Source organism: Primulina tabacum, chromosome 13 (assembly GCF_025594145.1).
Source record: "Primulina tabacum isolate GXHZ01 chromosome 13, ASM2559414v2, whole genome shotgun sequence".
In the NCBI taxonomy this organism is placed as follows: domain Eukaryota; kingdom Viridiplantae; phylum Streptophyta; class Magnoliopsida; order Lamiales; family Gesneriaceae; genus Primulina; species Primulina tabacum.
Window position 1 is genome coordinate 31004956 of NC_134562.1, and position 17870 is coordinate 31022825.

General features: G+C 33.5%; 3 protein-coding genes across 3 annotated transcripts; 1 reads left to right on the forward strand and 2 right to left on the reverse strand.

The window, feature by feature from the left end:
• Nucleotides 1-9282: 9282 nt before the first annotated feature.
• LOC142522004 (uncharacterized) lies at nucleotides 9283-12147 on the reverse strand. The gene is made up of 2 exons (XM_075625183.1): nucleotides 11330-12147; nucleotides 9283-10999 (listed from the first exon to the last, which is right to left on the reverse strand). Exons 1-2 carry the CDS (start codon nucleotides 12145-12147, stop codon nucleotides 9283-9285), a joined length of 2535 nt encoding a protein of 844 aa, XP_075481298.1.
• A 1423-nt stretch (nucleotides 12148-13570) lies between these two features.
• On the reverse strand, nucleotides 13571-14519 carry LOC142523292 (uncharacterized). The gene is made up of 2 exons (XM_075627033.1): nucleotides 13896-14519; nucleotides 13571-13771 (listed from the first exon to the last, which is right to left on the reverse strand). The coding sequence occupies exons 1-2, from the start codon at nucleotides 14275-14277 to the stop codon at nucleotides 13680-13682; spliced, it is 474 nt and encodes a 157-aa protein (XP_075483148.1). The 5' UTR covers nucleotides 14278-14519; the 3' UTR covers nucleotides 13571-13679.
• Nucleotides 14520-15311: 792 nt separating this feature from the next.
• Nucleotides 15312-15845, forward strand: LOC142522005 (miraculin-like). The gene has a single exon (XM_075625184.1). It carries the CDS (start codon nucleotides 15312-15314, stop codon nucleotides 15843-15845), a length of 534 nt encoding a protein of 177 aa, XP_075481299.1.
• Nucleotides 15846-17870: the final 2025 nt, after the last annotated feature.

A 17870-nucleotide genomic window follows, 5' to 3' on the forward strand; every position in this document is an offset into this window, starting at 1 on the left:
ACGTAATTTTCCCCCTTTTTATTAAGCCCGAATAAAAGAAAATGTCATAAATCACAAAGCGTTGTGAATCCACGGCTAGCTGTATCCCCGAACCATTGAGGGTCACACAAGCACTAGATCATTTGTTCCCGTTGGAAGGAATAAATTTAAGGAGTTGAATTTATATAAAATTATGATATAGTAAATTAAAGGGTTGAATTTATGATAATAAAATTTTGAGAAAATAAATTCAAGAAGTTGAATTTATGAGATAATAAATTCAAGGAGTTGAATTTATGATATTTAAAATTTGGAGAGAATAAATTCAAGGAATTGAATTTATAAAATTTGATAATTTAATTATTTTAACTCAAAAGTTGAGTTTAATAAATATTAAATTAAATATAGTGATAATTATGTTTAATTGGCTTATTTGTAGGAATACAAGTCCAACATACTAAATATTTAAAGTTCTTAATAGACTTTGATTAATTAATTAAACTAGTTGGACTAGTATAATTAATTAATCAAGCCCATTAATGTTAATTAAGAGGCATGAATCTATATTGATGGAAATTAGGTCATACATCTATAATAAAAAGAAAGGAGGCACAAACCCTAGCCTCCATAATACTTGCAATTTTCGAAAATTGTCTCTCCATATTCTCTCAAGATTTCTGCCATCCCTTGAATAAAATTAAGGGTTTGAGCCTCCTCTTAATTTTTATTCTCCAACGCAAAATTTCTTCAAAAATTTTAGTGTAATTTTGAAGATGAACAAATATTCCAGTTGTGTAGCGAATTAGGAGATCGAAGAAAAGAGTTCTTGAAGAAAGTTCGTAGGGATTTACAACAACAGCTACATCCGCTAATACCGCAGTAGTTGAAGCCAAGTGAAAATTGTTCACTAAAGGTATATACTAAACATCCTATGAATATTTATTCAATTGAAACCATACGAGTGTCCAAATATGTTGATTGTCAAAATAAAATTTTAAAACTTTCGCTGCGATTTGGACACGAGAAAAACGGCGACCCATCACTTCATTTGAAACAAGATTATGGCAAAAACTACCGTTGATATCCTTCACAAGATCGTATTATTTTCCTGCTATATGGGTTCATAGTAAAAAAGCTAAACGAAGACACAAGTGACTAAATCAGGAAAGTGACAAATCCTGAATGGAATAATTCGAGAATTTTCTAATATTCACGCATTTTGATTAGCCTATATAATTTATATTATTACATTAATATGTGAAATTGGAATCTATAAATGGACACCATTATCAATCCTCCTCCTTCGAACCACACAATATCAGCTGTTAATCATCATGAAGAATCTCATCTTCATTGCCACTCTCCTAATTTTCATGCTCAACATTTCTGATAATGTAACGTAACTTAATTTTTTAAATCATATAATAACTCAAATATAAAATATTACGATCACTCTCCCCTCATACACAATTATTGAGTTCCACCTGTCATAGTCGTTATTTGATAATCTACTTATTCTCTCGGTCCTAACATTCACAATTATTGATTTGCTGCAGTCGCTATTTTGGTGCACAAGGATTTCACCCCAAAATTAATGCCCCGTAGATCTGGCAGAATACTTTCTTTTATTTTCATAATTAATTTTCGACAAATTGGCAACCAAATGGATGAAGCTTGGTGGAAGATGGTGGTGGGAAAAGATGATAAAAAATGGTCGAGGAAAGAAAAGGGTGAAGGCTGAAAAAACTGTGTAAAAGAAAGCGAGGTAAAAAAAAATGATTTTGAATATCACAAGAAATTAATTTTTACAATTTTAATTAGTTAATAAAACATATTAGAAATTATTAATGATTACAAGTTAAGCCATAATGTTATATTGATCATTTAGATATAATTAAATATAAAGATATTGAGGTAATCAATCTTTTCTCTGAAACAATTTTCACAAAGAGTCAATATCCAAATATTCCCATTTATCAATTAGGAATTCTGCAGAGGTCTCGAGTTTAATCAATTGAGTTTTTTGAAAAGAAATATTATTATAAAAATAGGGCACGTGTTATATATGCTCATGTTGCTAGCTAGGAGACAAAATAATTGAAACGGACAGCAGAAGGTTTACAGACCACAGCCCGAAGAAATGTACGGAATATGACTTAAAAAACATTTAATATACCGACCCACCCGACCTACCACGTCTCACCCGCCCAATTGGTTTATAAGATCCTGCCAATGTATGCACTATCCTTATTTCATTTTAACGGGTAAGATCTTGTTACACATATAATTTCAAAAAAAAAGTGGATCATAGATATGCATGAGCAAATCTTGGCCATCCATCCTATCATGGGGCAATGCCCACATGAGTAGGATGATAAGAGGACCAGCCTGGTATCTTTTCGTATAAATATTAATGAATGATATTTCTTGTAGGATTGTTGTGTATAATAAATATTGGTTTGGTGTAATAAATGTCTTTTTTTGATTGAATAATCGAAATGTGATATTTAAATTAACGTTCAGTTGAAAAGATTAGAGTTGCACAATTATTATCCGCAATAGTTTTTGGTAAAACAGATAATGTTGGGTCAACCATTGGTTCGGATCTCATTGATTGCAAAAATGTAATTATTCTGATAGAGATTGTTGAAGCGCAATAATTGTGTCTGCTTTGTAGAACAATCAAAACGTGGTGTTTGAGCTGTTGTACAGTTTAAAAAATTAAGGTTGCACAATTACTTCATATATAACTTTTAGTAAAACGCCAAACGTTCGATACTACAATATTAGTGAATAATTTTCAAGAGTTATTATGATTTTTGTATTTTTTGTATTTGTATTGTATCAATACAAATAAAATATTACGCATCATATAACGACATAATCCAATCAATTCAACGCTTATTGTTAAGAGTGAGAATTGAACTTAACTCAACCCCAAAAATTAACTCAAGATGGGAAGATTATCCAAATCCATATATACAACTCTCCGATATTTTATTCAACCGATGCGAGACAATTAACACATATAATTTTGAATCATGTCAAGAAGTCCAAAGATGCTGCTTTACTCAATAGAATAAGAAGTAAATAAATTTTAATTTGATTCACACATCATAAAAAAAAACTCAATACACTTGTTCGAAAACTTTAATATTAATTGAATAAGAAGTAAATAAATTTTAATTTGATTCACACATCATCAAAAAAAAACTCAATACACTTGTTCGAAAACTTTAATATTAATTTTTTAAAAATTACGAGTTTGTTGCTAATTTGATATTAAATTTTGTGCCAACATTGTTTTTTTGTGTTACCACGCTTATTCATTCTCGTACAATTTTGATTGTGCTTGGTGACTATGAAGAGATATTTTAAATGTTTAAAATATACTTGGGCTGACAAATTTATCTTTATTTTGTGCTGCTTTAAAATTTTGTGTTAAATTGTCTATTTTTATCGAAATTTAATTACCCAATTTATGTGTCTATGTGTTAAGCCAATTGTTTATGTGACATTGGACTGCTCCATAATTTTTGATATTATGTCAGCATTTTTTTGGTGTTACATTTACATTTTCCGTTGCTAATAGAATTCCTTGAATATGAACTTCCAATTCTCCGATATTAATCAGTCATTGGTAAGTTCCTATCAAAGATAGTTACAAATAGTATATTGTATTACAAGAAAATTGATTCCTTTGCTTCGTAATATCAAATACTATTTCTATTTCCTTCAACCCTAGTATTAACACGTGGTTCCAGATTCGGGAAGAGTCGGGGGCTGGTAATTACAGGTTTTTTTTCTGTCCCAAGGTTTGCGAATTCTGCGCGAAGATATGCACCAATGTTGGGATCTACGTGGACTTGGACGACGGAGTCAGGCTCTTTGCTCTGGATGGAAGTTTCCCTTCCACTTTTATGTTTAAGAAGAAGGAAGAATGAACAAATAGTAATGGTTTGGAAGCTTGAAGATGGAAGCAATACCATAATGATAAATAAATAAATTAATTAAGATGTTTGCTGTTTGTAACCATCAGCTTCAATCTTCTGAAATAAAACTGTATATGTTTGTTTCTTGAATAATATATACTAGTTACTTTGCACACGCATACAGATTTTTTTATAATTATCGAATGATTAAAGTGAAATTTGACAAATTATCGAGGAACTAAAGTGTTATTTGAATTGTTGTAATTTAAAAAATAAAAACAAAAGTGTTTATTGAAATTAAAAAATAAAATAAAAACAAAAGTGTAATATTAGTATAACATAAAAGCAAAATTGGAAGATCAAAAAATAGACCAAGACACCATTTTTGTTTTTCTTAATAATAGTAATAGATTTTGTAAAAAATAATGATAATAATTTAATTTTTTTAAAATCATATAATAACTACACTACTGCAATCGTATGAAAAATTTTGGTGGCACGTCCCACTTGACTTTAAATCATATAATTAATGTTTATTACCAGATAGCCACTACTGCAGTCGTACGAGAAATTTTGGTGGCAGCTCGACGCTAAACTTATTATTTATATGACTTCTGATATTTTAAATTAAGTGATATATTGATGCCCTGGATAATTCTTTGGGCATCACTAGGACCTAGACCAAGTTTTCGGAACGAACTTGGGAAACTGATGTCCGAGAGAAAGAGGAACACAGATGGTCTGAAGGTCGAGATAAAGGGTTGAACTCGGACATTTTGTAACTGGGTTCCAGGAGTTACGTTAGGCCATCTCCAATCATTAATTATATTTTAGTGCAAGTTTTGCAGTAAAATAGTTGAATTTTTGCACCAAATTCAACATCCAACTCCTACTTATTTACTTCAAATCTTACACCAAAAAAGAATATTCTCGGAATATTCTTTTTATTTTACATATATTAATCATTATATTTTGGATTTATATTTATGTTAGAATTAACATTTTCAATTGTTATCTTCCTATTTTTACAAATCATATTATTGCGTTATTATATTATTTATAAATCATTAAACCAAACCATTAATTAAATATTTTTAGTTAATATAAATAAATAAATATTATTTAAAAATCTATTTATAAATTTTTTATTTGATTAAATCTTTTTACATTTTATGTTTGGATATCTCATTGTTAAAATAATAAAATATTTATTTTATTATTAAATAAATAAAATTTATATTTAAAAATAAATAATAAAATTAATACATATTTATAATAATTAAAATTAAAAAAAAATTGGCGCAGAGGTGGAGGCGGCGATATTTTGGCCATTGGAGCCAATCTTTGATTGAGATTAAACGACCGGAATTAGGCCCAAGTAGGTGCTCTTGTCTCAAGGTTGTAGGCTTTGATCCAGATAATCGGGAAAACAATGGACGACGTTGTAGGGGTCAAACTAGTCCGCAGTTGAGAGTATGTCAGTCTGCACACGGATGAGCTAAAATTGACTTGACAAAGTTAATGATAAGACGTATATCCTGAGTCGTAGTACGAAATATAGCATTTAATGTGGTATTGAATTAAATATTTAAAGAAGTATTTAATGTAGGAATGACATGATGTCTAGTCGAAGCTGACTTGTGGATTCTGCGATGGGGATCATCATTAGTTTCCTCCTATAAATACCATATATTGCATCTTGTATGTATTTATACATTGTGAGTTTTCTTTTCGTGAGCCCAATAATTGATTTGAGTGTCGGAATGGCTACGTCGGAGAAGTCTTCTGGCGTTCCTTACACAAATTTTATGTTTGAGTGTGCGTAAGAGTTGCAACTAAAAATATTTCCAGGAGCTCGGCCTTTAGATAAGGATACTCTCAACTCGGAAAACAGACACCAACTATAACTATTTTTATTGAGTATCGTACACACACACACACACAAACCAGTATGAAACTTTGTCATTTGTAGACTTTAAATCCATTTGATTGATTTTGCTAAATCTATGTTGTGCGAATTTAAAAATATATATTCTTTTCTAATTAGGTAGATTTAATTATAACTATGAAGAATTTGAAATAGACAAAAAATAACGTCATTTCACATTTATTCTCCAAATTTCTCACCAAATCAAATATTTCATACCTAATGAAATCCATCAAATCCAAATGTCATCGCATCCAATAAATGAGTGTTCTCATTGATGAGCACGGTTGGTAGACAACATAATAAAACTATATATATATATATATATATATATATATATATATATATATATATATATATAACGTGTGTGTATATTACTTTGACTGCAGAAATAACAGGAATTTCAAAATGGCTCGTGTCCATGCACGCGGGCCATGCCGGCAAATGATATAGTATAAAATAATAATAATTTAACCATCTTATTCTATTCTTTTTTTTTTATCTCATTTGTTTGTAAGCATTTCACCTATACTATAAACATTCAATTTTGAAGTCTCATATAAATTTGAATTTTTTTTACGTATAATGCACTGTAACTATTTGTATATTTCCATCGTAATTCTAGGAATTTTGATTTCAATTTTGCAAATGCACTCAATTTTTAATACATTTTAATATAATAATATTGTTATGTGGTTATGTTTCAAAAGTGTTGTATGATAAATTTAAAAATTAATAAATGTATATATTTTACTGACTGACTGAGTTGTGATATTAAAATTTGTATATTATTCCCATGTTTTGCAGTTTTTATTGTTTTTATTTTCATTTATATGGAATTCATGAATGATCGATTGAGTCTGAACAGTTTCGTTCGACTAATTTAAGAATTACTCTAATTTCAACATACTTTATATATGATCATTATGAATAGTAAGAAAATTGATTGTACTTTGTTTTTTGAAAATTGTTATGAATAAGCTTTTTAAAATTTTATAGGAGTATCGACTTGTAATATCATTATCATTTTTAACTTACAACAGTGGAAACGTATATAACATTTGATTTAAAATAACTCAAATACTAGCCGTATGATCTCGAATGAAATACAAGCGTAATTTCACGTTCTTGCTAAGCCAATATTTCAATTTTCATAATTTCTTTTCTACTCGGAGTCGTGAAATCTTGTATCTAAAATTTATATATAATAAATAGAATAAAATAGAGGTTAAGTCTTTAAAAACTTTATGAACGAATAAACTGAGCTTATATGTTTATAAAAAGTCAAAATGTAATTTATATGTACAATAATTCAATATCAGATGATATGTATTAGTAGTAACGTATCATTACGATGATATCTTGTCAAGTGAAATGTAGTGACTGTTTACGAGTTTGAAGTGAATATCGTTGGCTAAAGATGTGGCTCCCACCAACATTCGATGTAGTACTTTTCTCGTGTACTCAAATAAGATCCGTACAATCGATAATTTATGAGCCAATATGAACTCACATTTCCGGACTAAGTTCACATTGTTCAGATGAATCATGTACTCGGGTTAAAATTCGTAATTCATTGAACTCATTTTTCGGGCCGAAGTCGCGTTATTCAGTAGACTGAAAATCCGGTACATAGATCTTTGTCTCATTCGATCGTTCAGTCAATAGCAGATCGGTAACAAATAGGAACCAATAAAATTTCAGAAATCAAATATGTAGAGCAACATGATTAATAAAATGTGATATGCACAATCCCAAGCAAAGATAATTTCTTATATTATAATTTGAGTAATTTTATATCGACTTGAACCGGTGGTAAAACATTTTAAAATCATTTTCATGTCAAACTAATGTCAATTACTTTTGTTTAAGGTTTTAAAAATTCATATTAATTAAAATACAAGTCCAAAAATTATCAAGTTTTCCAGAAATGTCTTAAATTAGTGCAGGAATGGCCAGAAAATTAGAAATGTTAGGATCTATTAGGGAGATCATCGTTGAGTTACAATAGCTCGGTTCTGGAAATATTAAACACCGATGAATTAAATCGAGTTTGGTTTTCAAACCAAACAGAAGACACTCAAAATAATCCTTCTTAAAAACTGATTAAATATTTTGTAAAGTATTTAAAATATATGCAAGTTGAATGAGTAAATATTTTGGTTGAAGCATTTTATCAAATATTTGGTATGCAATATTTTGGTATTTTAATATATAAAATTGCTAAAATTTTAGTTAAACTTAAAACTATATATAATAACCTTGTTAATCTCAATATCACCACGAATATAAAAACTATATATCCTAAAATTTATTTAGTACGTAAGAGGTACGCAAAATTTCAGCTATTTTAATGAATATTTAAAATGCTAAACTGAATTTACTAATACACGACTTCGTTTATATACATGAAGGAATAAACTGAGCAAGCTATATGCAACAAGCTAGTCTGAAAATATATTAATAAGAGGAATTGAACTCATGACCACTAGTCATGTATTCAACTATTTCACCAACTCGGATGCTCATTAAGAATTTGTCAAATGTTTCTTAATTCACATTAATGTTGTTCACTTCAATAATAGAATATTCGATGTTGGTTTTCGGGTACCAGGCCAACCTCTAGCCCATGTTTTCCCACATTAGATAAAATATTAAGACTAAAATTAGAAAGCAATAAAAAATATTAAATTTAAACGAGAATTAAATTACTAAACTCTAATTCAAGGATAATGTTCATCGACTAACATATTATTTATTCATGCAGTTACAAGTAATTAACCTTAAAATTATACGGATAGCCGCTAAAATCTTTTTTCGATATTTTCTCCAAATCATCTCTAATTTATCTAAAAGTTCAAACTATCTCACTAAATCTTATATAATTACTAATCTATCAGTATTATATCTTAATAAAATAAATTTTTACACAAATGCAACTTGTCATTAATCGACTAATGCATTATGGAGCCAATAATTATAATATGTTATGGACTTGTTCTTTCAAATGATAGTGAAGGCACGCAATTTTTTAGCTTTTTCCTAAAAAATTATTTAGCGGATATTTAAATATAGATTAAACAATTTTATAATTGAATTATTATGACCTGCTCCAGTCATTTGTCTCATACTATTATTTAATTACTATAATATAATTTTTTTTCGATATTATATTTTAGGGTATTAAGATTGACATCACAAAGAAGAAAAAAGTTTCAACATAAAACATGCCTCTATTCTATTTTACTCTTGTAAATGATCTTGAAAAGACATTTCAACCACTGGCAATATTATAATTGACAATTTTTTTTTTTAATGAATTGAATCCATTAAAATAGGTAAAAAGTTAGTAATACAAATACACTGGGTATCCCCAGGAGATAGACTAAATACCAATCACAAACATACCATACATCCATCAGAACCACTAACACATATATCAAACTACATCAACACATTTGTCGCTTGTGGAACACAATGGTATGTATGAATCTTAATCTTCATGAAAATGACATCAACATTAGGCGTCTCATTGTCGAAAATTACCTTGTTCCGAAGATTCCAAACCTGGTAAACTGTTGCAGATAGTGCTGTGATTCTCATCTTCGCTAAAGTGGATGTCCCTTTGTAGTTGTTTCGGAAGGCTGTAAGTATTGAATTCGGAGTTGCCATATTCTTCCTCATGTCAAGCCAATTGCGCACATTATTCCAAATAATCTTCGAAATTTTGCAAGAGAAGAATAAGTAATGTACCGTTTCAAGATCATCCTTGCAAAGAACACAGCTACGATCTGGAAGAAAGCCCATTCTATCCCGTGTCATAAGCTTCGAGTGGGCAACCAACCAAAGAACAAATCGATGTTTCGGTAGGATGCAACTCTTAGCCAACAGTGGTTTCCACGGCCATACACCTTTTGAGCGCACAAAGTAGTGATATGCTCTTGGGAGGCCCCCACTTTGACCAAACCAACTTCGAAGTCGAGCAATGGCAGCATCTTTGCCACCCTCAATTCTAACGATGTCATTTCTAATGCTCAAAATGTTCTTGATTAATGGTGAGTCATCATGCTTCGAACTCCAATTCCACACACCACCGAAACAACTGTAAACATGATTAACCCATCTAATCCACAAACTCTGCTTCTCCGAATGGATGTTCCACAATGTTTTAGCAATCAATGCACGATTCCAAGCCTTCAAATCTTTCAAACCCAATCCCCCATCCTTGAGTGGCTTACATAACATAGACCATGCAATGGGCGGATGTTTTGTGGGCCAAACAAATTTGCGACAAATAGAGTGTATAGAATTTATCACACAACTTCGGATAGGTAAAATGGACAGCCAAAAGCATTCAATACCTTCATTAACCGATCTGATCAACTCAATTTTCCATGCATAAGATAATGAGTTTCTTGGCCATGAATTCACCTTCCTAGTTATGTTGTCAATAAGATCAGTATAGTCTGCTGCACATAATCTCTTCGCCGCAATTGGTATCCCAAGATATCGGAAAGGTAGTGTCCCAATCGAGAAGCCCGTGATGTTCAAGATATCTTGCTTGTTATACTCATCAATGCTAGCCATAAAGATGTTAGATTTCAAGGAATTCATGCGAAGACCAGCCATGTTACCAAACTGATGTAGGCATTGCATAATCATCGATACACTATGTCTATCCCCATACGAGAATAAAAGCAAATCATCAGCATATGCTAAATGAGTTAATCTTAGGTTGTCACATTTTGTATGAAAGGTGAAGCTTGTGGACCGAGACATTCGTTTCAGCATTCTAGACAGAACTTCAATACATAAAGTAAACAGAAGAGGAGATAATGGGTCACCTTGTCGAAGTCCACGCCTACCTTGGAAGTGCCCATTAATCACAATAGAATACGACGTCGTTGTGAAGCATTCCATAATCCAATCAACAAATCTGCAAGGGAACTTCAAAGATAACAAAACATCGTGTAGGAAACCCCAGTCAACTGTGTCATAAGCCTTTTCCAAGTCAATCTTGAGAATACACCTCGGAGATCCACGCTTGCGTGCGTATTTGCGCATCAACTCTTGGGCTAGATGGATATTATCAACAATAGATCGCCCCTGGATGAACGCAGCTTGTGCCCCATCTACAAGATCACCCAAACAAACAGTCAACCTATTAACAATTATCTTTGAAATGATTTTGAAAAATACCGTACAACAAGAGATAGGCTGATAGTCTTTGACTGTACTCGAAACAGCTTTCTTTGGCACAAGGGCGATGATAGAATGGTTCCACTGTTTGAGTAGTTTCCCATTTGTGAAAAATTAAAAAACGGCTTTGCACACATCATCTTTAATTATATTCCAGCAACTTTTGAAGAATTTAGCTCCAAACCCATCCAGTCCCGGTGCTTTATCATCATCTATATCATGCAAAGCTAGCTCAATTTCAGCAACCGTAACTTGCTTAGTGAGCCCATCTCATTCATTTTCGCTAACAAACTGTCCCTCTTCGAACATGCCATCATCGAGAATGTCTCTGTCCATATTGGTTCCCAACAAACCCTTGTAATGTTCCACAAAACATTTGGCTACCCCTTCCGTGTCAGAGCATATGCTGCCATCTTCTCTTGTAACTGTCAAGATTGCATTCCTTTTGTTGTTTCTTTTTATCAAATCATGGAAAAATTTAGTGCAGCGATCCCCCTGTTTCAAGTAATTGATTTTCGCTTTTTGAGATATGAACATTCTTTCAGCCTCTAACATCTTCTCAGTGCGTCTTTTTATTTCAACATAATCAGCTGCCATGACCCCATCTTTCAATAAATTCAATTGCAAATTTTCCAGCTTAGTTTTCATAGCAGTAGCACGTGCCGAGATGTTGCTGAAATTGTATCTGTTAAGGTTCTGAAGAGGCTTCTTTAGTGCAGCAAATTTCTGTTTTAGCATGTATTGAGTTGTACCATGCCCACAAAAATTCCATTTAGATGAGATCAGGATGTGGAAATCATCACAAAGTGTCCACATGTTGAAGAACTTGAATGGCTTAGGACTTTGTTTCTTTTGTTCTAGTACCGAAATGATAGCAAGAGCATGATCTGATGTACAACCCGGAGCTAGAAAATCTGATAACCCATCAAAATTTGAAGAGAGCCAAGCTTGATTCACTAACACACGATCCAGCTTACTACAGACAGAGTGGCTTAACCAAGTGAAGAAGCAACCTGTAGACTGAAGATCAACCAAATCCAAAGATGATACACAATCCACAAAATCTTTTGTTTTCATAATTTTTGACTGGCAGTCCACCTTTTTTCTCATTTTGTGATAATACATTATTGAAATCTCCCATCAAAATCCACGGAGAGTCATATGTACTACCAAATAATTGCAAATCAGCCCAAAGATCTCGTCTCTGCACAATCGTATTAAACACATACACAAATGATGCACAAAACTTGTTATTAGTAACTAAACAAATAACATTGACATGGATGCATTGAGCCGTTGTTCCCAAGATATTAACACGAACTTTGAGTGGGTTCCAAAGAACAAAAATTCTACCCTTGTTGTTAGTAGAGAAATTATGAGCATAATTCATACCTGAGCATCGAATCCTTATGAAATTCAGTAGGTCTTTTTCCTGAAATTTAGACTCCAAAATCCCAAAAATATCAAGTTTGTGAGTGGCCAGTATAGCTTGCACACTCCTCTGTTTTAGAGGTTTGTGAAAACATCTAATGTTCCAACATGCTAGCTTCATTAAAACTTAGAGGCAATTTCGGGTTGCCGCCCCTTTTCTTGATTCCCAAAATACCTAGCATTCTTGTTTTCATTGTTGACATATTCCGTATCACAGGAGTTTCTGTCTTCCATATCTTCGAAGAACGCTGCCCTTTGTTTCATCATCTCTTGTTGTTCATTAATTGTGTTACTCCCTTTCTTCTTATTCTTTTTGTTATTCTTCTTGTTCGAAACCACTTCATAACCATCATCAACATCTGCTCGAGCACTATCATTTCCGGTAGCTGGTTTGTGCATAGGGGCCTTACCTTTATCAGTTTTACCATTTGTATCTTTGTTGGGAAGAATTTGAGCTGTACTTTCTGCACCCTTGACAGGATCATCATTGTGCATAGGGGCCTTTCCTTTATCAATTTTACCATTTGTATCTTTATTGGGAAGATCTTGAGCTGTACTTTCTGCACCCTTGACAGGGTCATCAACAAATTCTTTCTGCCCACTATGATTGCCAACATGATGGACAGTTGGTTGGTTGGTACCTTCATTAACGTTCTGATTTTTAGAAACATGACGGGGAGGAGCATGCTTGTAACTTCTGCCCACACGAGAGCGCCCCCTGGAGTTGCTCACTCTCCAGACTATGCTACCAGATCTGCTGCGCTTATTGTTCTTAACAATGTTCTCCTCAGTAGCTTCCCTACCCGTGCCCTTGGGATTCATGTTTCTGTTGCAGTTGCTAGTAATATGACCAACACGATGGCAAATATCACAGATTGGTAGCTCCTGTTCATACTCAAATTTTATATTGACATCACCAATTGGTAGTTCAACCTCAAACTCTGTGACTCTAGGCTTCGTAGTATCAACCTCAATCAACACTTTAGCATATTTGACACGTTTCCTATAATGAGTAAGCATATCCATATGAATTGGATTGCCAACCCTAGAAGCCAACATACTCAAAATGTGATAATTCCCACAATCTGGTGGTAATCCATGTATTTGAACCCAAAATGGTATTGAATTCATATCATCTTCCCTAGATCGGAAGCATCTCGGCATTTCTTTGAGGAATAAGTGAAACCCAAAAACCATATAAGATCCACCATTCAATACTCTCTCTTTAGCTTTTTCGCTAGGAAAGGTGAATACAATCCATCCACTATCATGTGTTTGGAAGTGTATATCTTTTCCCCATCTCCTGACCAAATCAAATAATGCAGCAGTAGGTGGTTTACCACTAATGACGTATCCCAGTAAGCAAATGCCATAGGTTTTCTCAATTGAATCAATAACATCCAATCCAAATTTCAGTTTAGAAGTACCTGTTTCCATGAAGTCCAGCTTATAATTAACCTTAGCCATCCTGTTATTCTTGAATAAACTGGCATAAGATGCTCGGGGTTTTCTGAAATCACCACCAGCAGTGCCCTTCTGCGAGATGGGCCGATAGTGAGCTGCATTAGTGGCTGCGTCTTGATTCACATTGACATTGCAATCATCATTATGCCCAAGCTTGGTCTGATCATCAATACTTTGCTCATTAAGCAACTCAATAGGCGTAGCATTACTGTTCAGCTGCACATCATTACCATCAGTCTTAGTGCCCGAAGTACTCATAGAGACAATTTCATAAACACTTAGGCGGCAGTGAGCGGCAAGATGCGATTTCAATCGCAAAGAGTTGTCTGTAACTACTATAATCATGTAATCCCACACAGCTGAGTAGGATGAGGTGAGTAATCGTCACTAACAGCAGACAAATTGAACGCACTAGACCAGCAACTGAAAATCTCACAATCGATGAATCCTAGTGCGCAAGAGATACAATCGAAGAGAGAGAATCGCCCACCGATAGAACAAAATACTTAGAGAAATGGTAACAGTACCGTAGATCTAACCAGCAGTAAGGAGAATAAACAGTAGCAAGGAACGAGATTCAAACAGGAATCAAGAGCAAAATCGCGCCACTTCTTGTCATTTTAGTGAGAAGGGAGAGATTCTCTCTCTAAGTGGGACTGCAAAATTGCACGGCTTTAATTTTTATAATTGACCATTTTTGAATTTACGAATTGTGTCGAATATAAAAAAAAAATATGACTCCAAACGAAACTCGAATAGTTAAATATTTTTTACTCAAATTCGTCTCGAATTCCAGCTCAACACAAAATACTCGAACATACTTATGAGCTATTCAACTATATATATATTGCCCAAAAATAAAGATTAGAAATAACATTTTAATACATAATTATATCATTTTAATACAATATTAAAACTCACAAATTATTGAATAAAATAATTAATGTCTCGATTTAGCTCAGGAAAAAAATTAAAAATATTGGAGTTTGGATTGTAATCAATAATTTCGAATACAAATCATCCATGACATAAAAAAATAGAGTAGGTCTCTTTTGAGACGGTCTCACGAATTTTTATCTGTGAGACGGGTCAACCCTACCGATATTCACAATAAAAAGTAATATTCTTAGCATAAAAAGTAATAATTTTTCATGGATGACCCAAATAACAGATCTATCTCACAAAGTACGATATGTGACACAAGTTTTTGCCAAAGAAATAATGCCATTGTTATTGTCATTTATGAAATTGGAAACCATAAATTCACATTACTAATCCTTCCTTTTCTTGGCGTCATGAATGAGCTATTAATCACCATGAAAAATCTAATCTCTTTAATCTCCCTGATAATATTCTTACACAGCTGTACTAAGTACAATATGATCGGTGCAGATTATGAGTTGTACGACACGGGCATGGAACATCTCCTGGCAGACACCCCTTACTACATTCTGCCGGTTCAAAGCGGCGGCGGCGGCGGCGGCGGCTTTTATGCTTACGAAGTCAACGCAACCTGTTACGCTGTCCAACAGCCATTTGATGATTTGCCGAGTCGAGCAGTGATCTTCAACCCTGCCAGACCCGAAGACGGAGGCTGGATCTCTGCGAATAAGGATTTAAACATCAAGTTCGAATATTTTTTCGACTGCGGCTCATCATCATCGGGTGTGCTTCAAGTGAATACGACCGACGAGGCCACTGGACAACACTTTATAACAGCAGGCGGGGTTGAAGGGAACCCCGGGTGTGGGACTATTACCAACTGGTTCCAGATTGAGAAACTTCCTTCTGATTATTCTTACAAGCTAATTTACTGCCCTTCTGTGTGCGACCTCGTTAATGTGACGTGCAGAGATGTGGGGGCTTTCGACCAACCCGGGTTTGGATTCCTGCGTTTGTTTTTGTCTGATTAGCCTCTCTGGGTTCGGTTTCATAAGGCACATCCATGCGGATCCAACAAACTCTGAAGATATATATATATAAATATCTTTTATATATATATATATCTGTGTGTGTGTGTGTTTGTGTTTTGATATGTTCCACTAATGTAATATCACTTATTTATATAGACACGAAGATAGTACAGTGAATTATATATATATGGATCCAGTGTTTGATAACGAATAAATAAGGTGTTCGGTGATTCTTATCATAAAATCTCTGAGCTTCAGCATGTGTGTGCATAATATATTCACAATTTGGTCATCTATAACAGATCGTGGATGTATTCAAAATTTTAAATGTGTTTCTTTCTGATTCCTAGGGATATATACTATATTCTCCCGGATCATCGCCGGTTTTGAGCCAGATAGCTAAGAGCTCCCTGGAAATTACAAGCAGATTACCCGGGCAGCCAAGAAGCTTGAGTAGCCAGGGCATTTCCGTTTGGGAGCCCGGGAGTAGGGGTGGGTACGGTACGGTATACCGTACCGAAAATATCGGTATGGAATTTTTCCATACCGATACCGATACCGAAAATTCGATATACTGTACATTCGGTATACCGAATTTTCGGTATGAAAAAAGTTAATACCGGTACCGTACCGACACCGAAAATTTTGTCGGTATACCGAAAAAATTGTCAGTATACCGAAATATTGGTATACCGACAATTTTTTCGGTATACCGAACTTAAATTTAAAAAATAATAATAAAAAAAATTATTTTCGGTATTTCGGTATATACCGAAATACCGAAAAAAAAAATATTTCATACCGATACCGATACCGAAATTTTCGGTACGGTAAATTTTCGGTATACCGATTTTTTCGGTAAGTTCGGTATTTTTTTCGGTACGGTTTTTGGGTATTTCGGTATTTTTTCCCACCCCTACCCGGGAGGATAAAATTTGAGCATTCCAGTACATGAAACATAATTTAAGTCATAGTATGGGGCATCATGGATTGGTCATCATTAAGCAATCTTTTAGTGTGTAAAAAGTGACCAAACTCAATCAAAACAAGCATAAGTTGTCAGACCCAGCAGTGTCAGTAAAAGTAGAAAGCATGGGTAGCCAGATCCTCATGAGTAGTGGTTGGACACTGAAAACAAGATCATCATTGATTTTCTTATTATAGATATCAGATTAGTTTAGCATTAAAAACTCTCATTCATTTTTTTTACATATTGCCTACAACATTTATTACAAAACTCTCTCCATAATCGTGAACTGACTTGAGCGTCGGAGTGGTCACACGGAAGAATCTTCCGGCGCCCATTAACGTTCTTTCTTTCTTGAGAGTGCAGGTCCAGGTGCCCAGACAACCATCTCTAGCTCATCAACCTGACCAGGTGAAATCGTCCACCAAGTTTTTACCCGATTCAGCCGATCATTATCACTTTCATATTAAATCACTGGAAAATTAAATCGCCAACCTATTTGGAAAAGGATTTTTTTGTTTCCCCTAACTTGTCTAATTTTTTGTTTTGTTTCATTAAGCTTTCAAAGTTTGGTTTTGGTTTACTATCTTTTTATTTCCAGCTATTTTGGTCCAATTGGGAACGTGACATGTGATAAATCAGCAATTTTCAATGTCACGTTAGTATTTATCAATGTCATGTCAACATGTTAGGATCGATGGTGAATAAATAACTCACAAAATTTTCTTATTTTTTAAAATACCAATGATCTCAATTGGTGTTAACAGTCGAAAATAGATCTCAATCTTCTAGGTTCTAATAAAGAATCAGTGGGGAAAGTGTCCAACCGGAATTAATGAACCAAATTAAATTTAGTAAACCACCTGTCGTAAATGAGCGAAGCAGCTGAAAATAAATAACAAACAGGTTGTTTGTGGAAGTTTAAAGTATGAGAATTTGTGCATGTTAGTAATCACCACTACTAACACAATCATTTAATTAGTAAATTCCAAATTCACAAAAAATGATTCCGCACTCATTATAACCTCGATCGACGATCCGAAAGTGCCGATGTACCA

Excerpts from the sequence above, each read along its gene's own strand:
- LOC142522005 (XM_075625184.1), top strand. The coding sequence starts at position 15,312 with ATGATCGGTGCAGATTATGAGTTGTACGACACGGGCATGGAACATCTC.
- LOC142522004 (XM_075625183.1), bottom strand. The coding sequence starts at position 12,147 with ATGAGAAAAAAGGTGGACTGCCAGTCAAAAATTATGAAAACAAAAGAT. Across the intron at positions 11,000-11,329 it reads GGCATGTTCGAAGAGGGACA|GTTGACTGTTTGTTTGGGTG; the intron begins GTTTGTTAGCGA and ends AATTGTTAATAG.
- LOC142523292 (XM_075627033.1), bottom strand. The coding sequence starts at position 14,277 with ATGATTATAGTAGTTACAGACAACTCTTTGCGATTGAAATCGCATCTT. Across the intron at positions 13,772-13,895 it reads GCTGGACTTCATGGAAACAG|GAGATGGGGAAAAGATATAC; the intron begins GTACTTCTAAAC and ends TGATTTGGTCAG.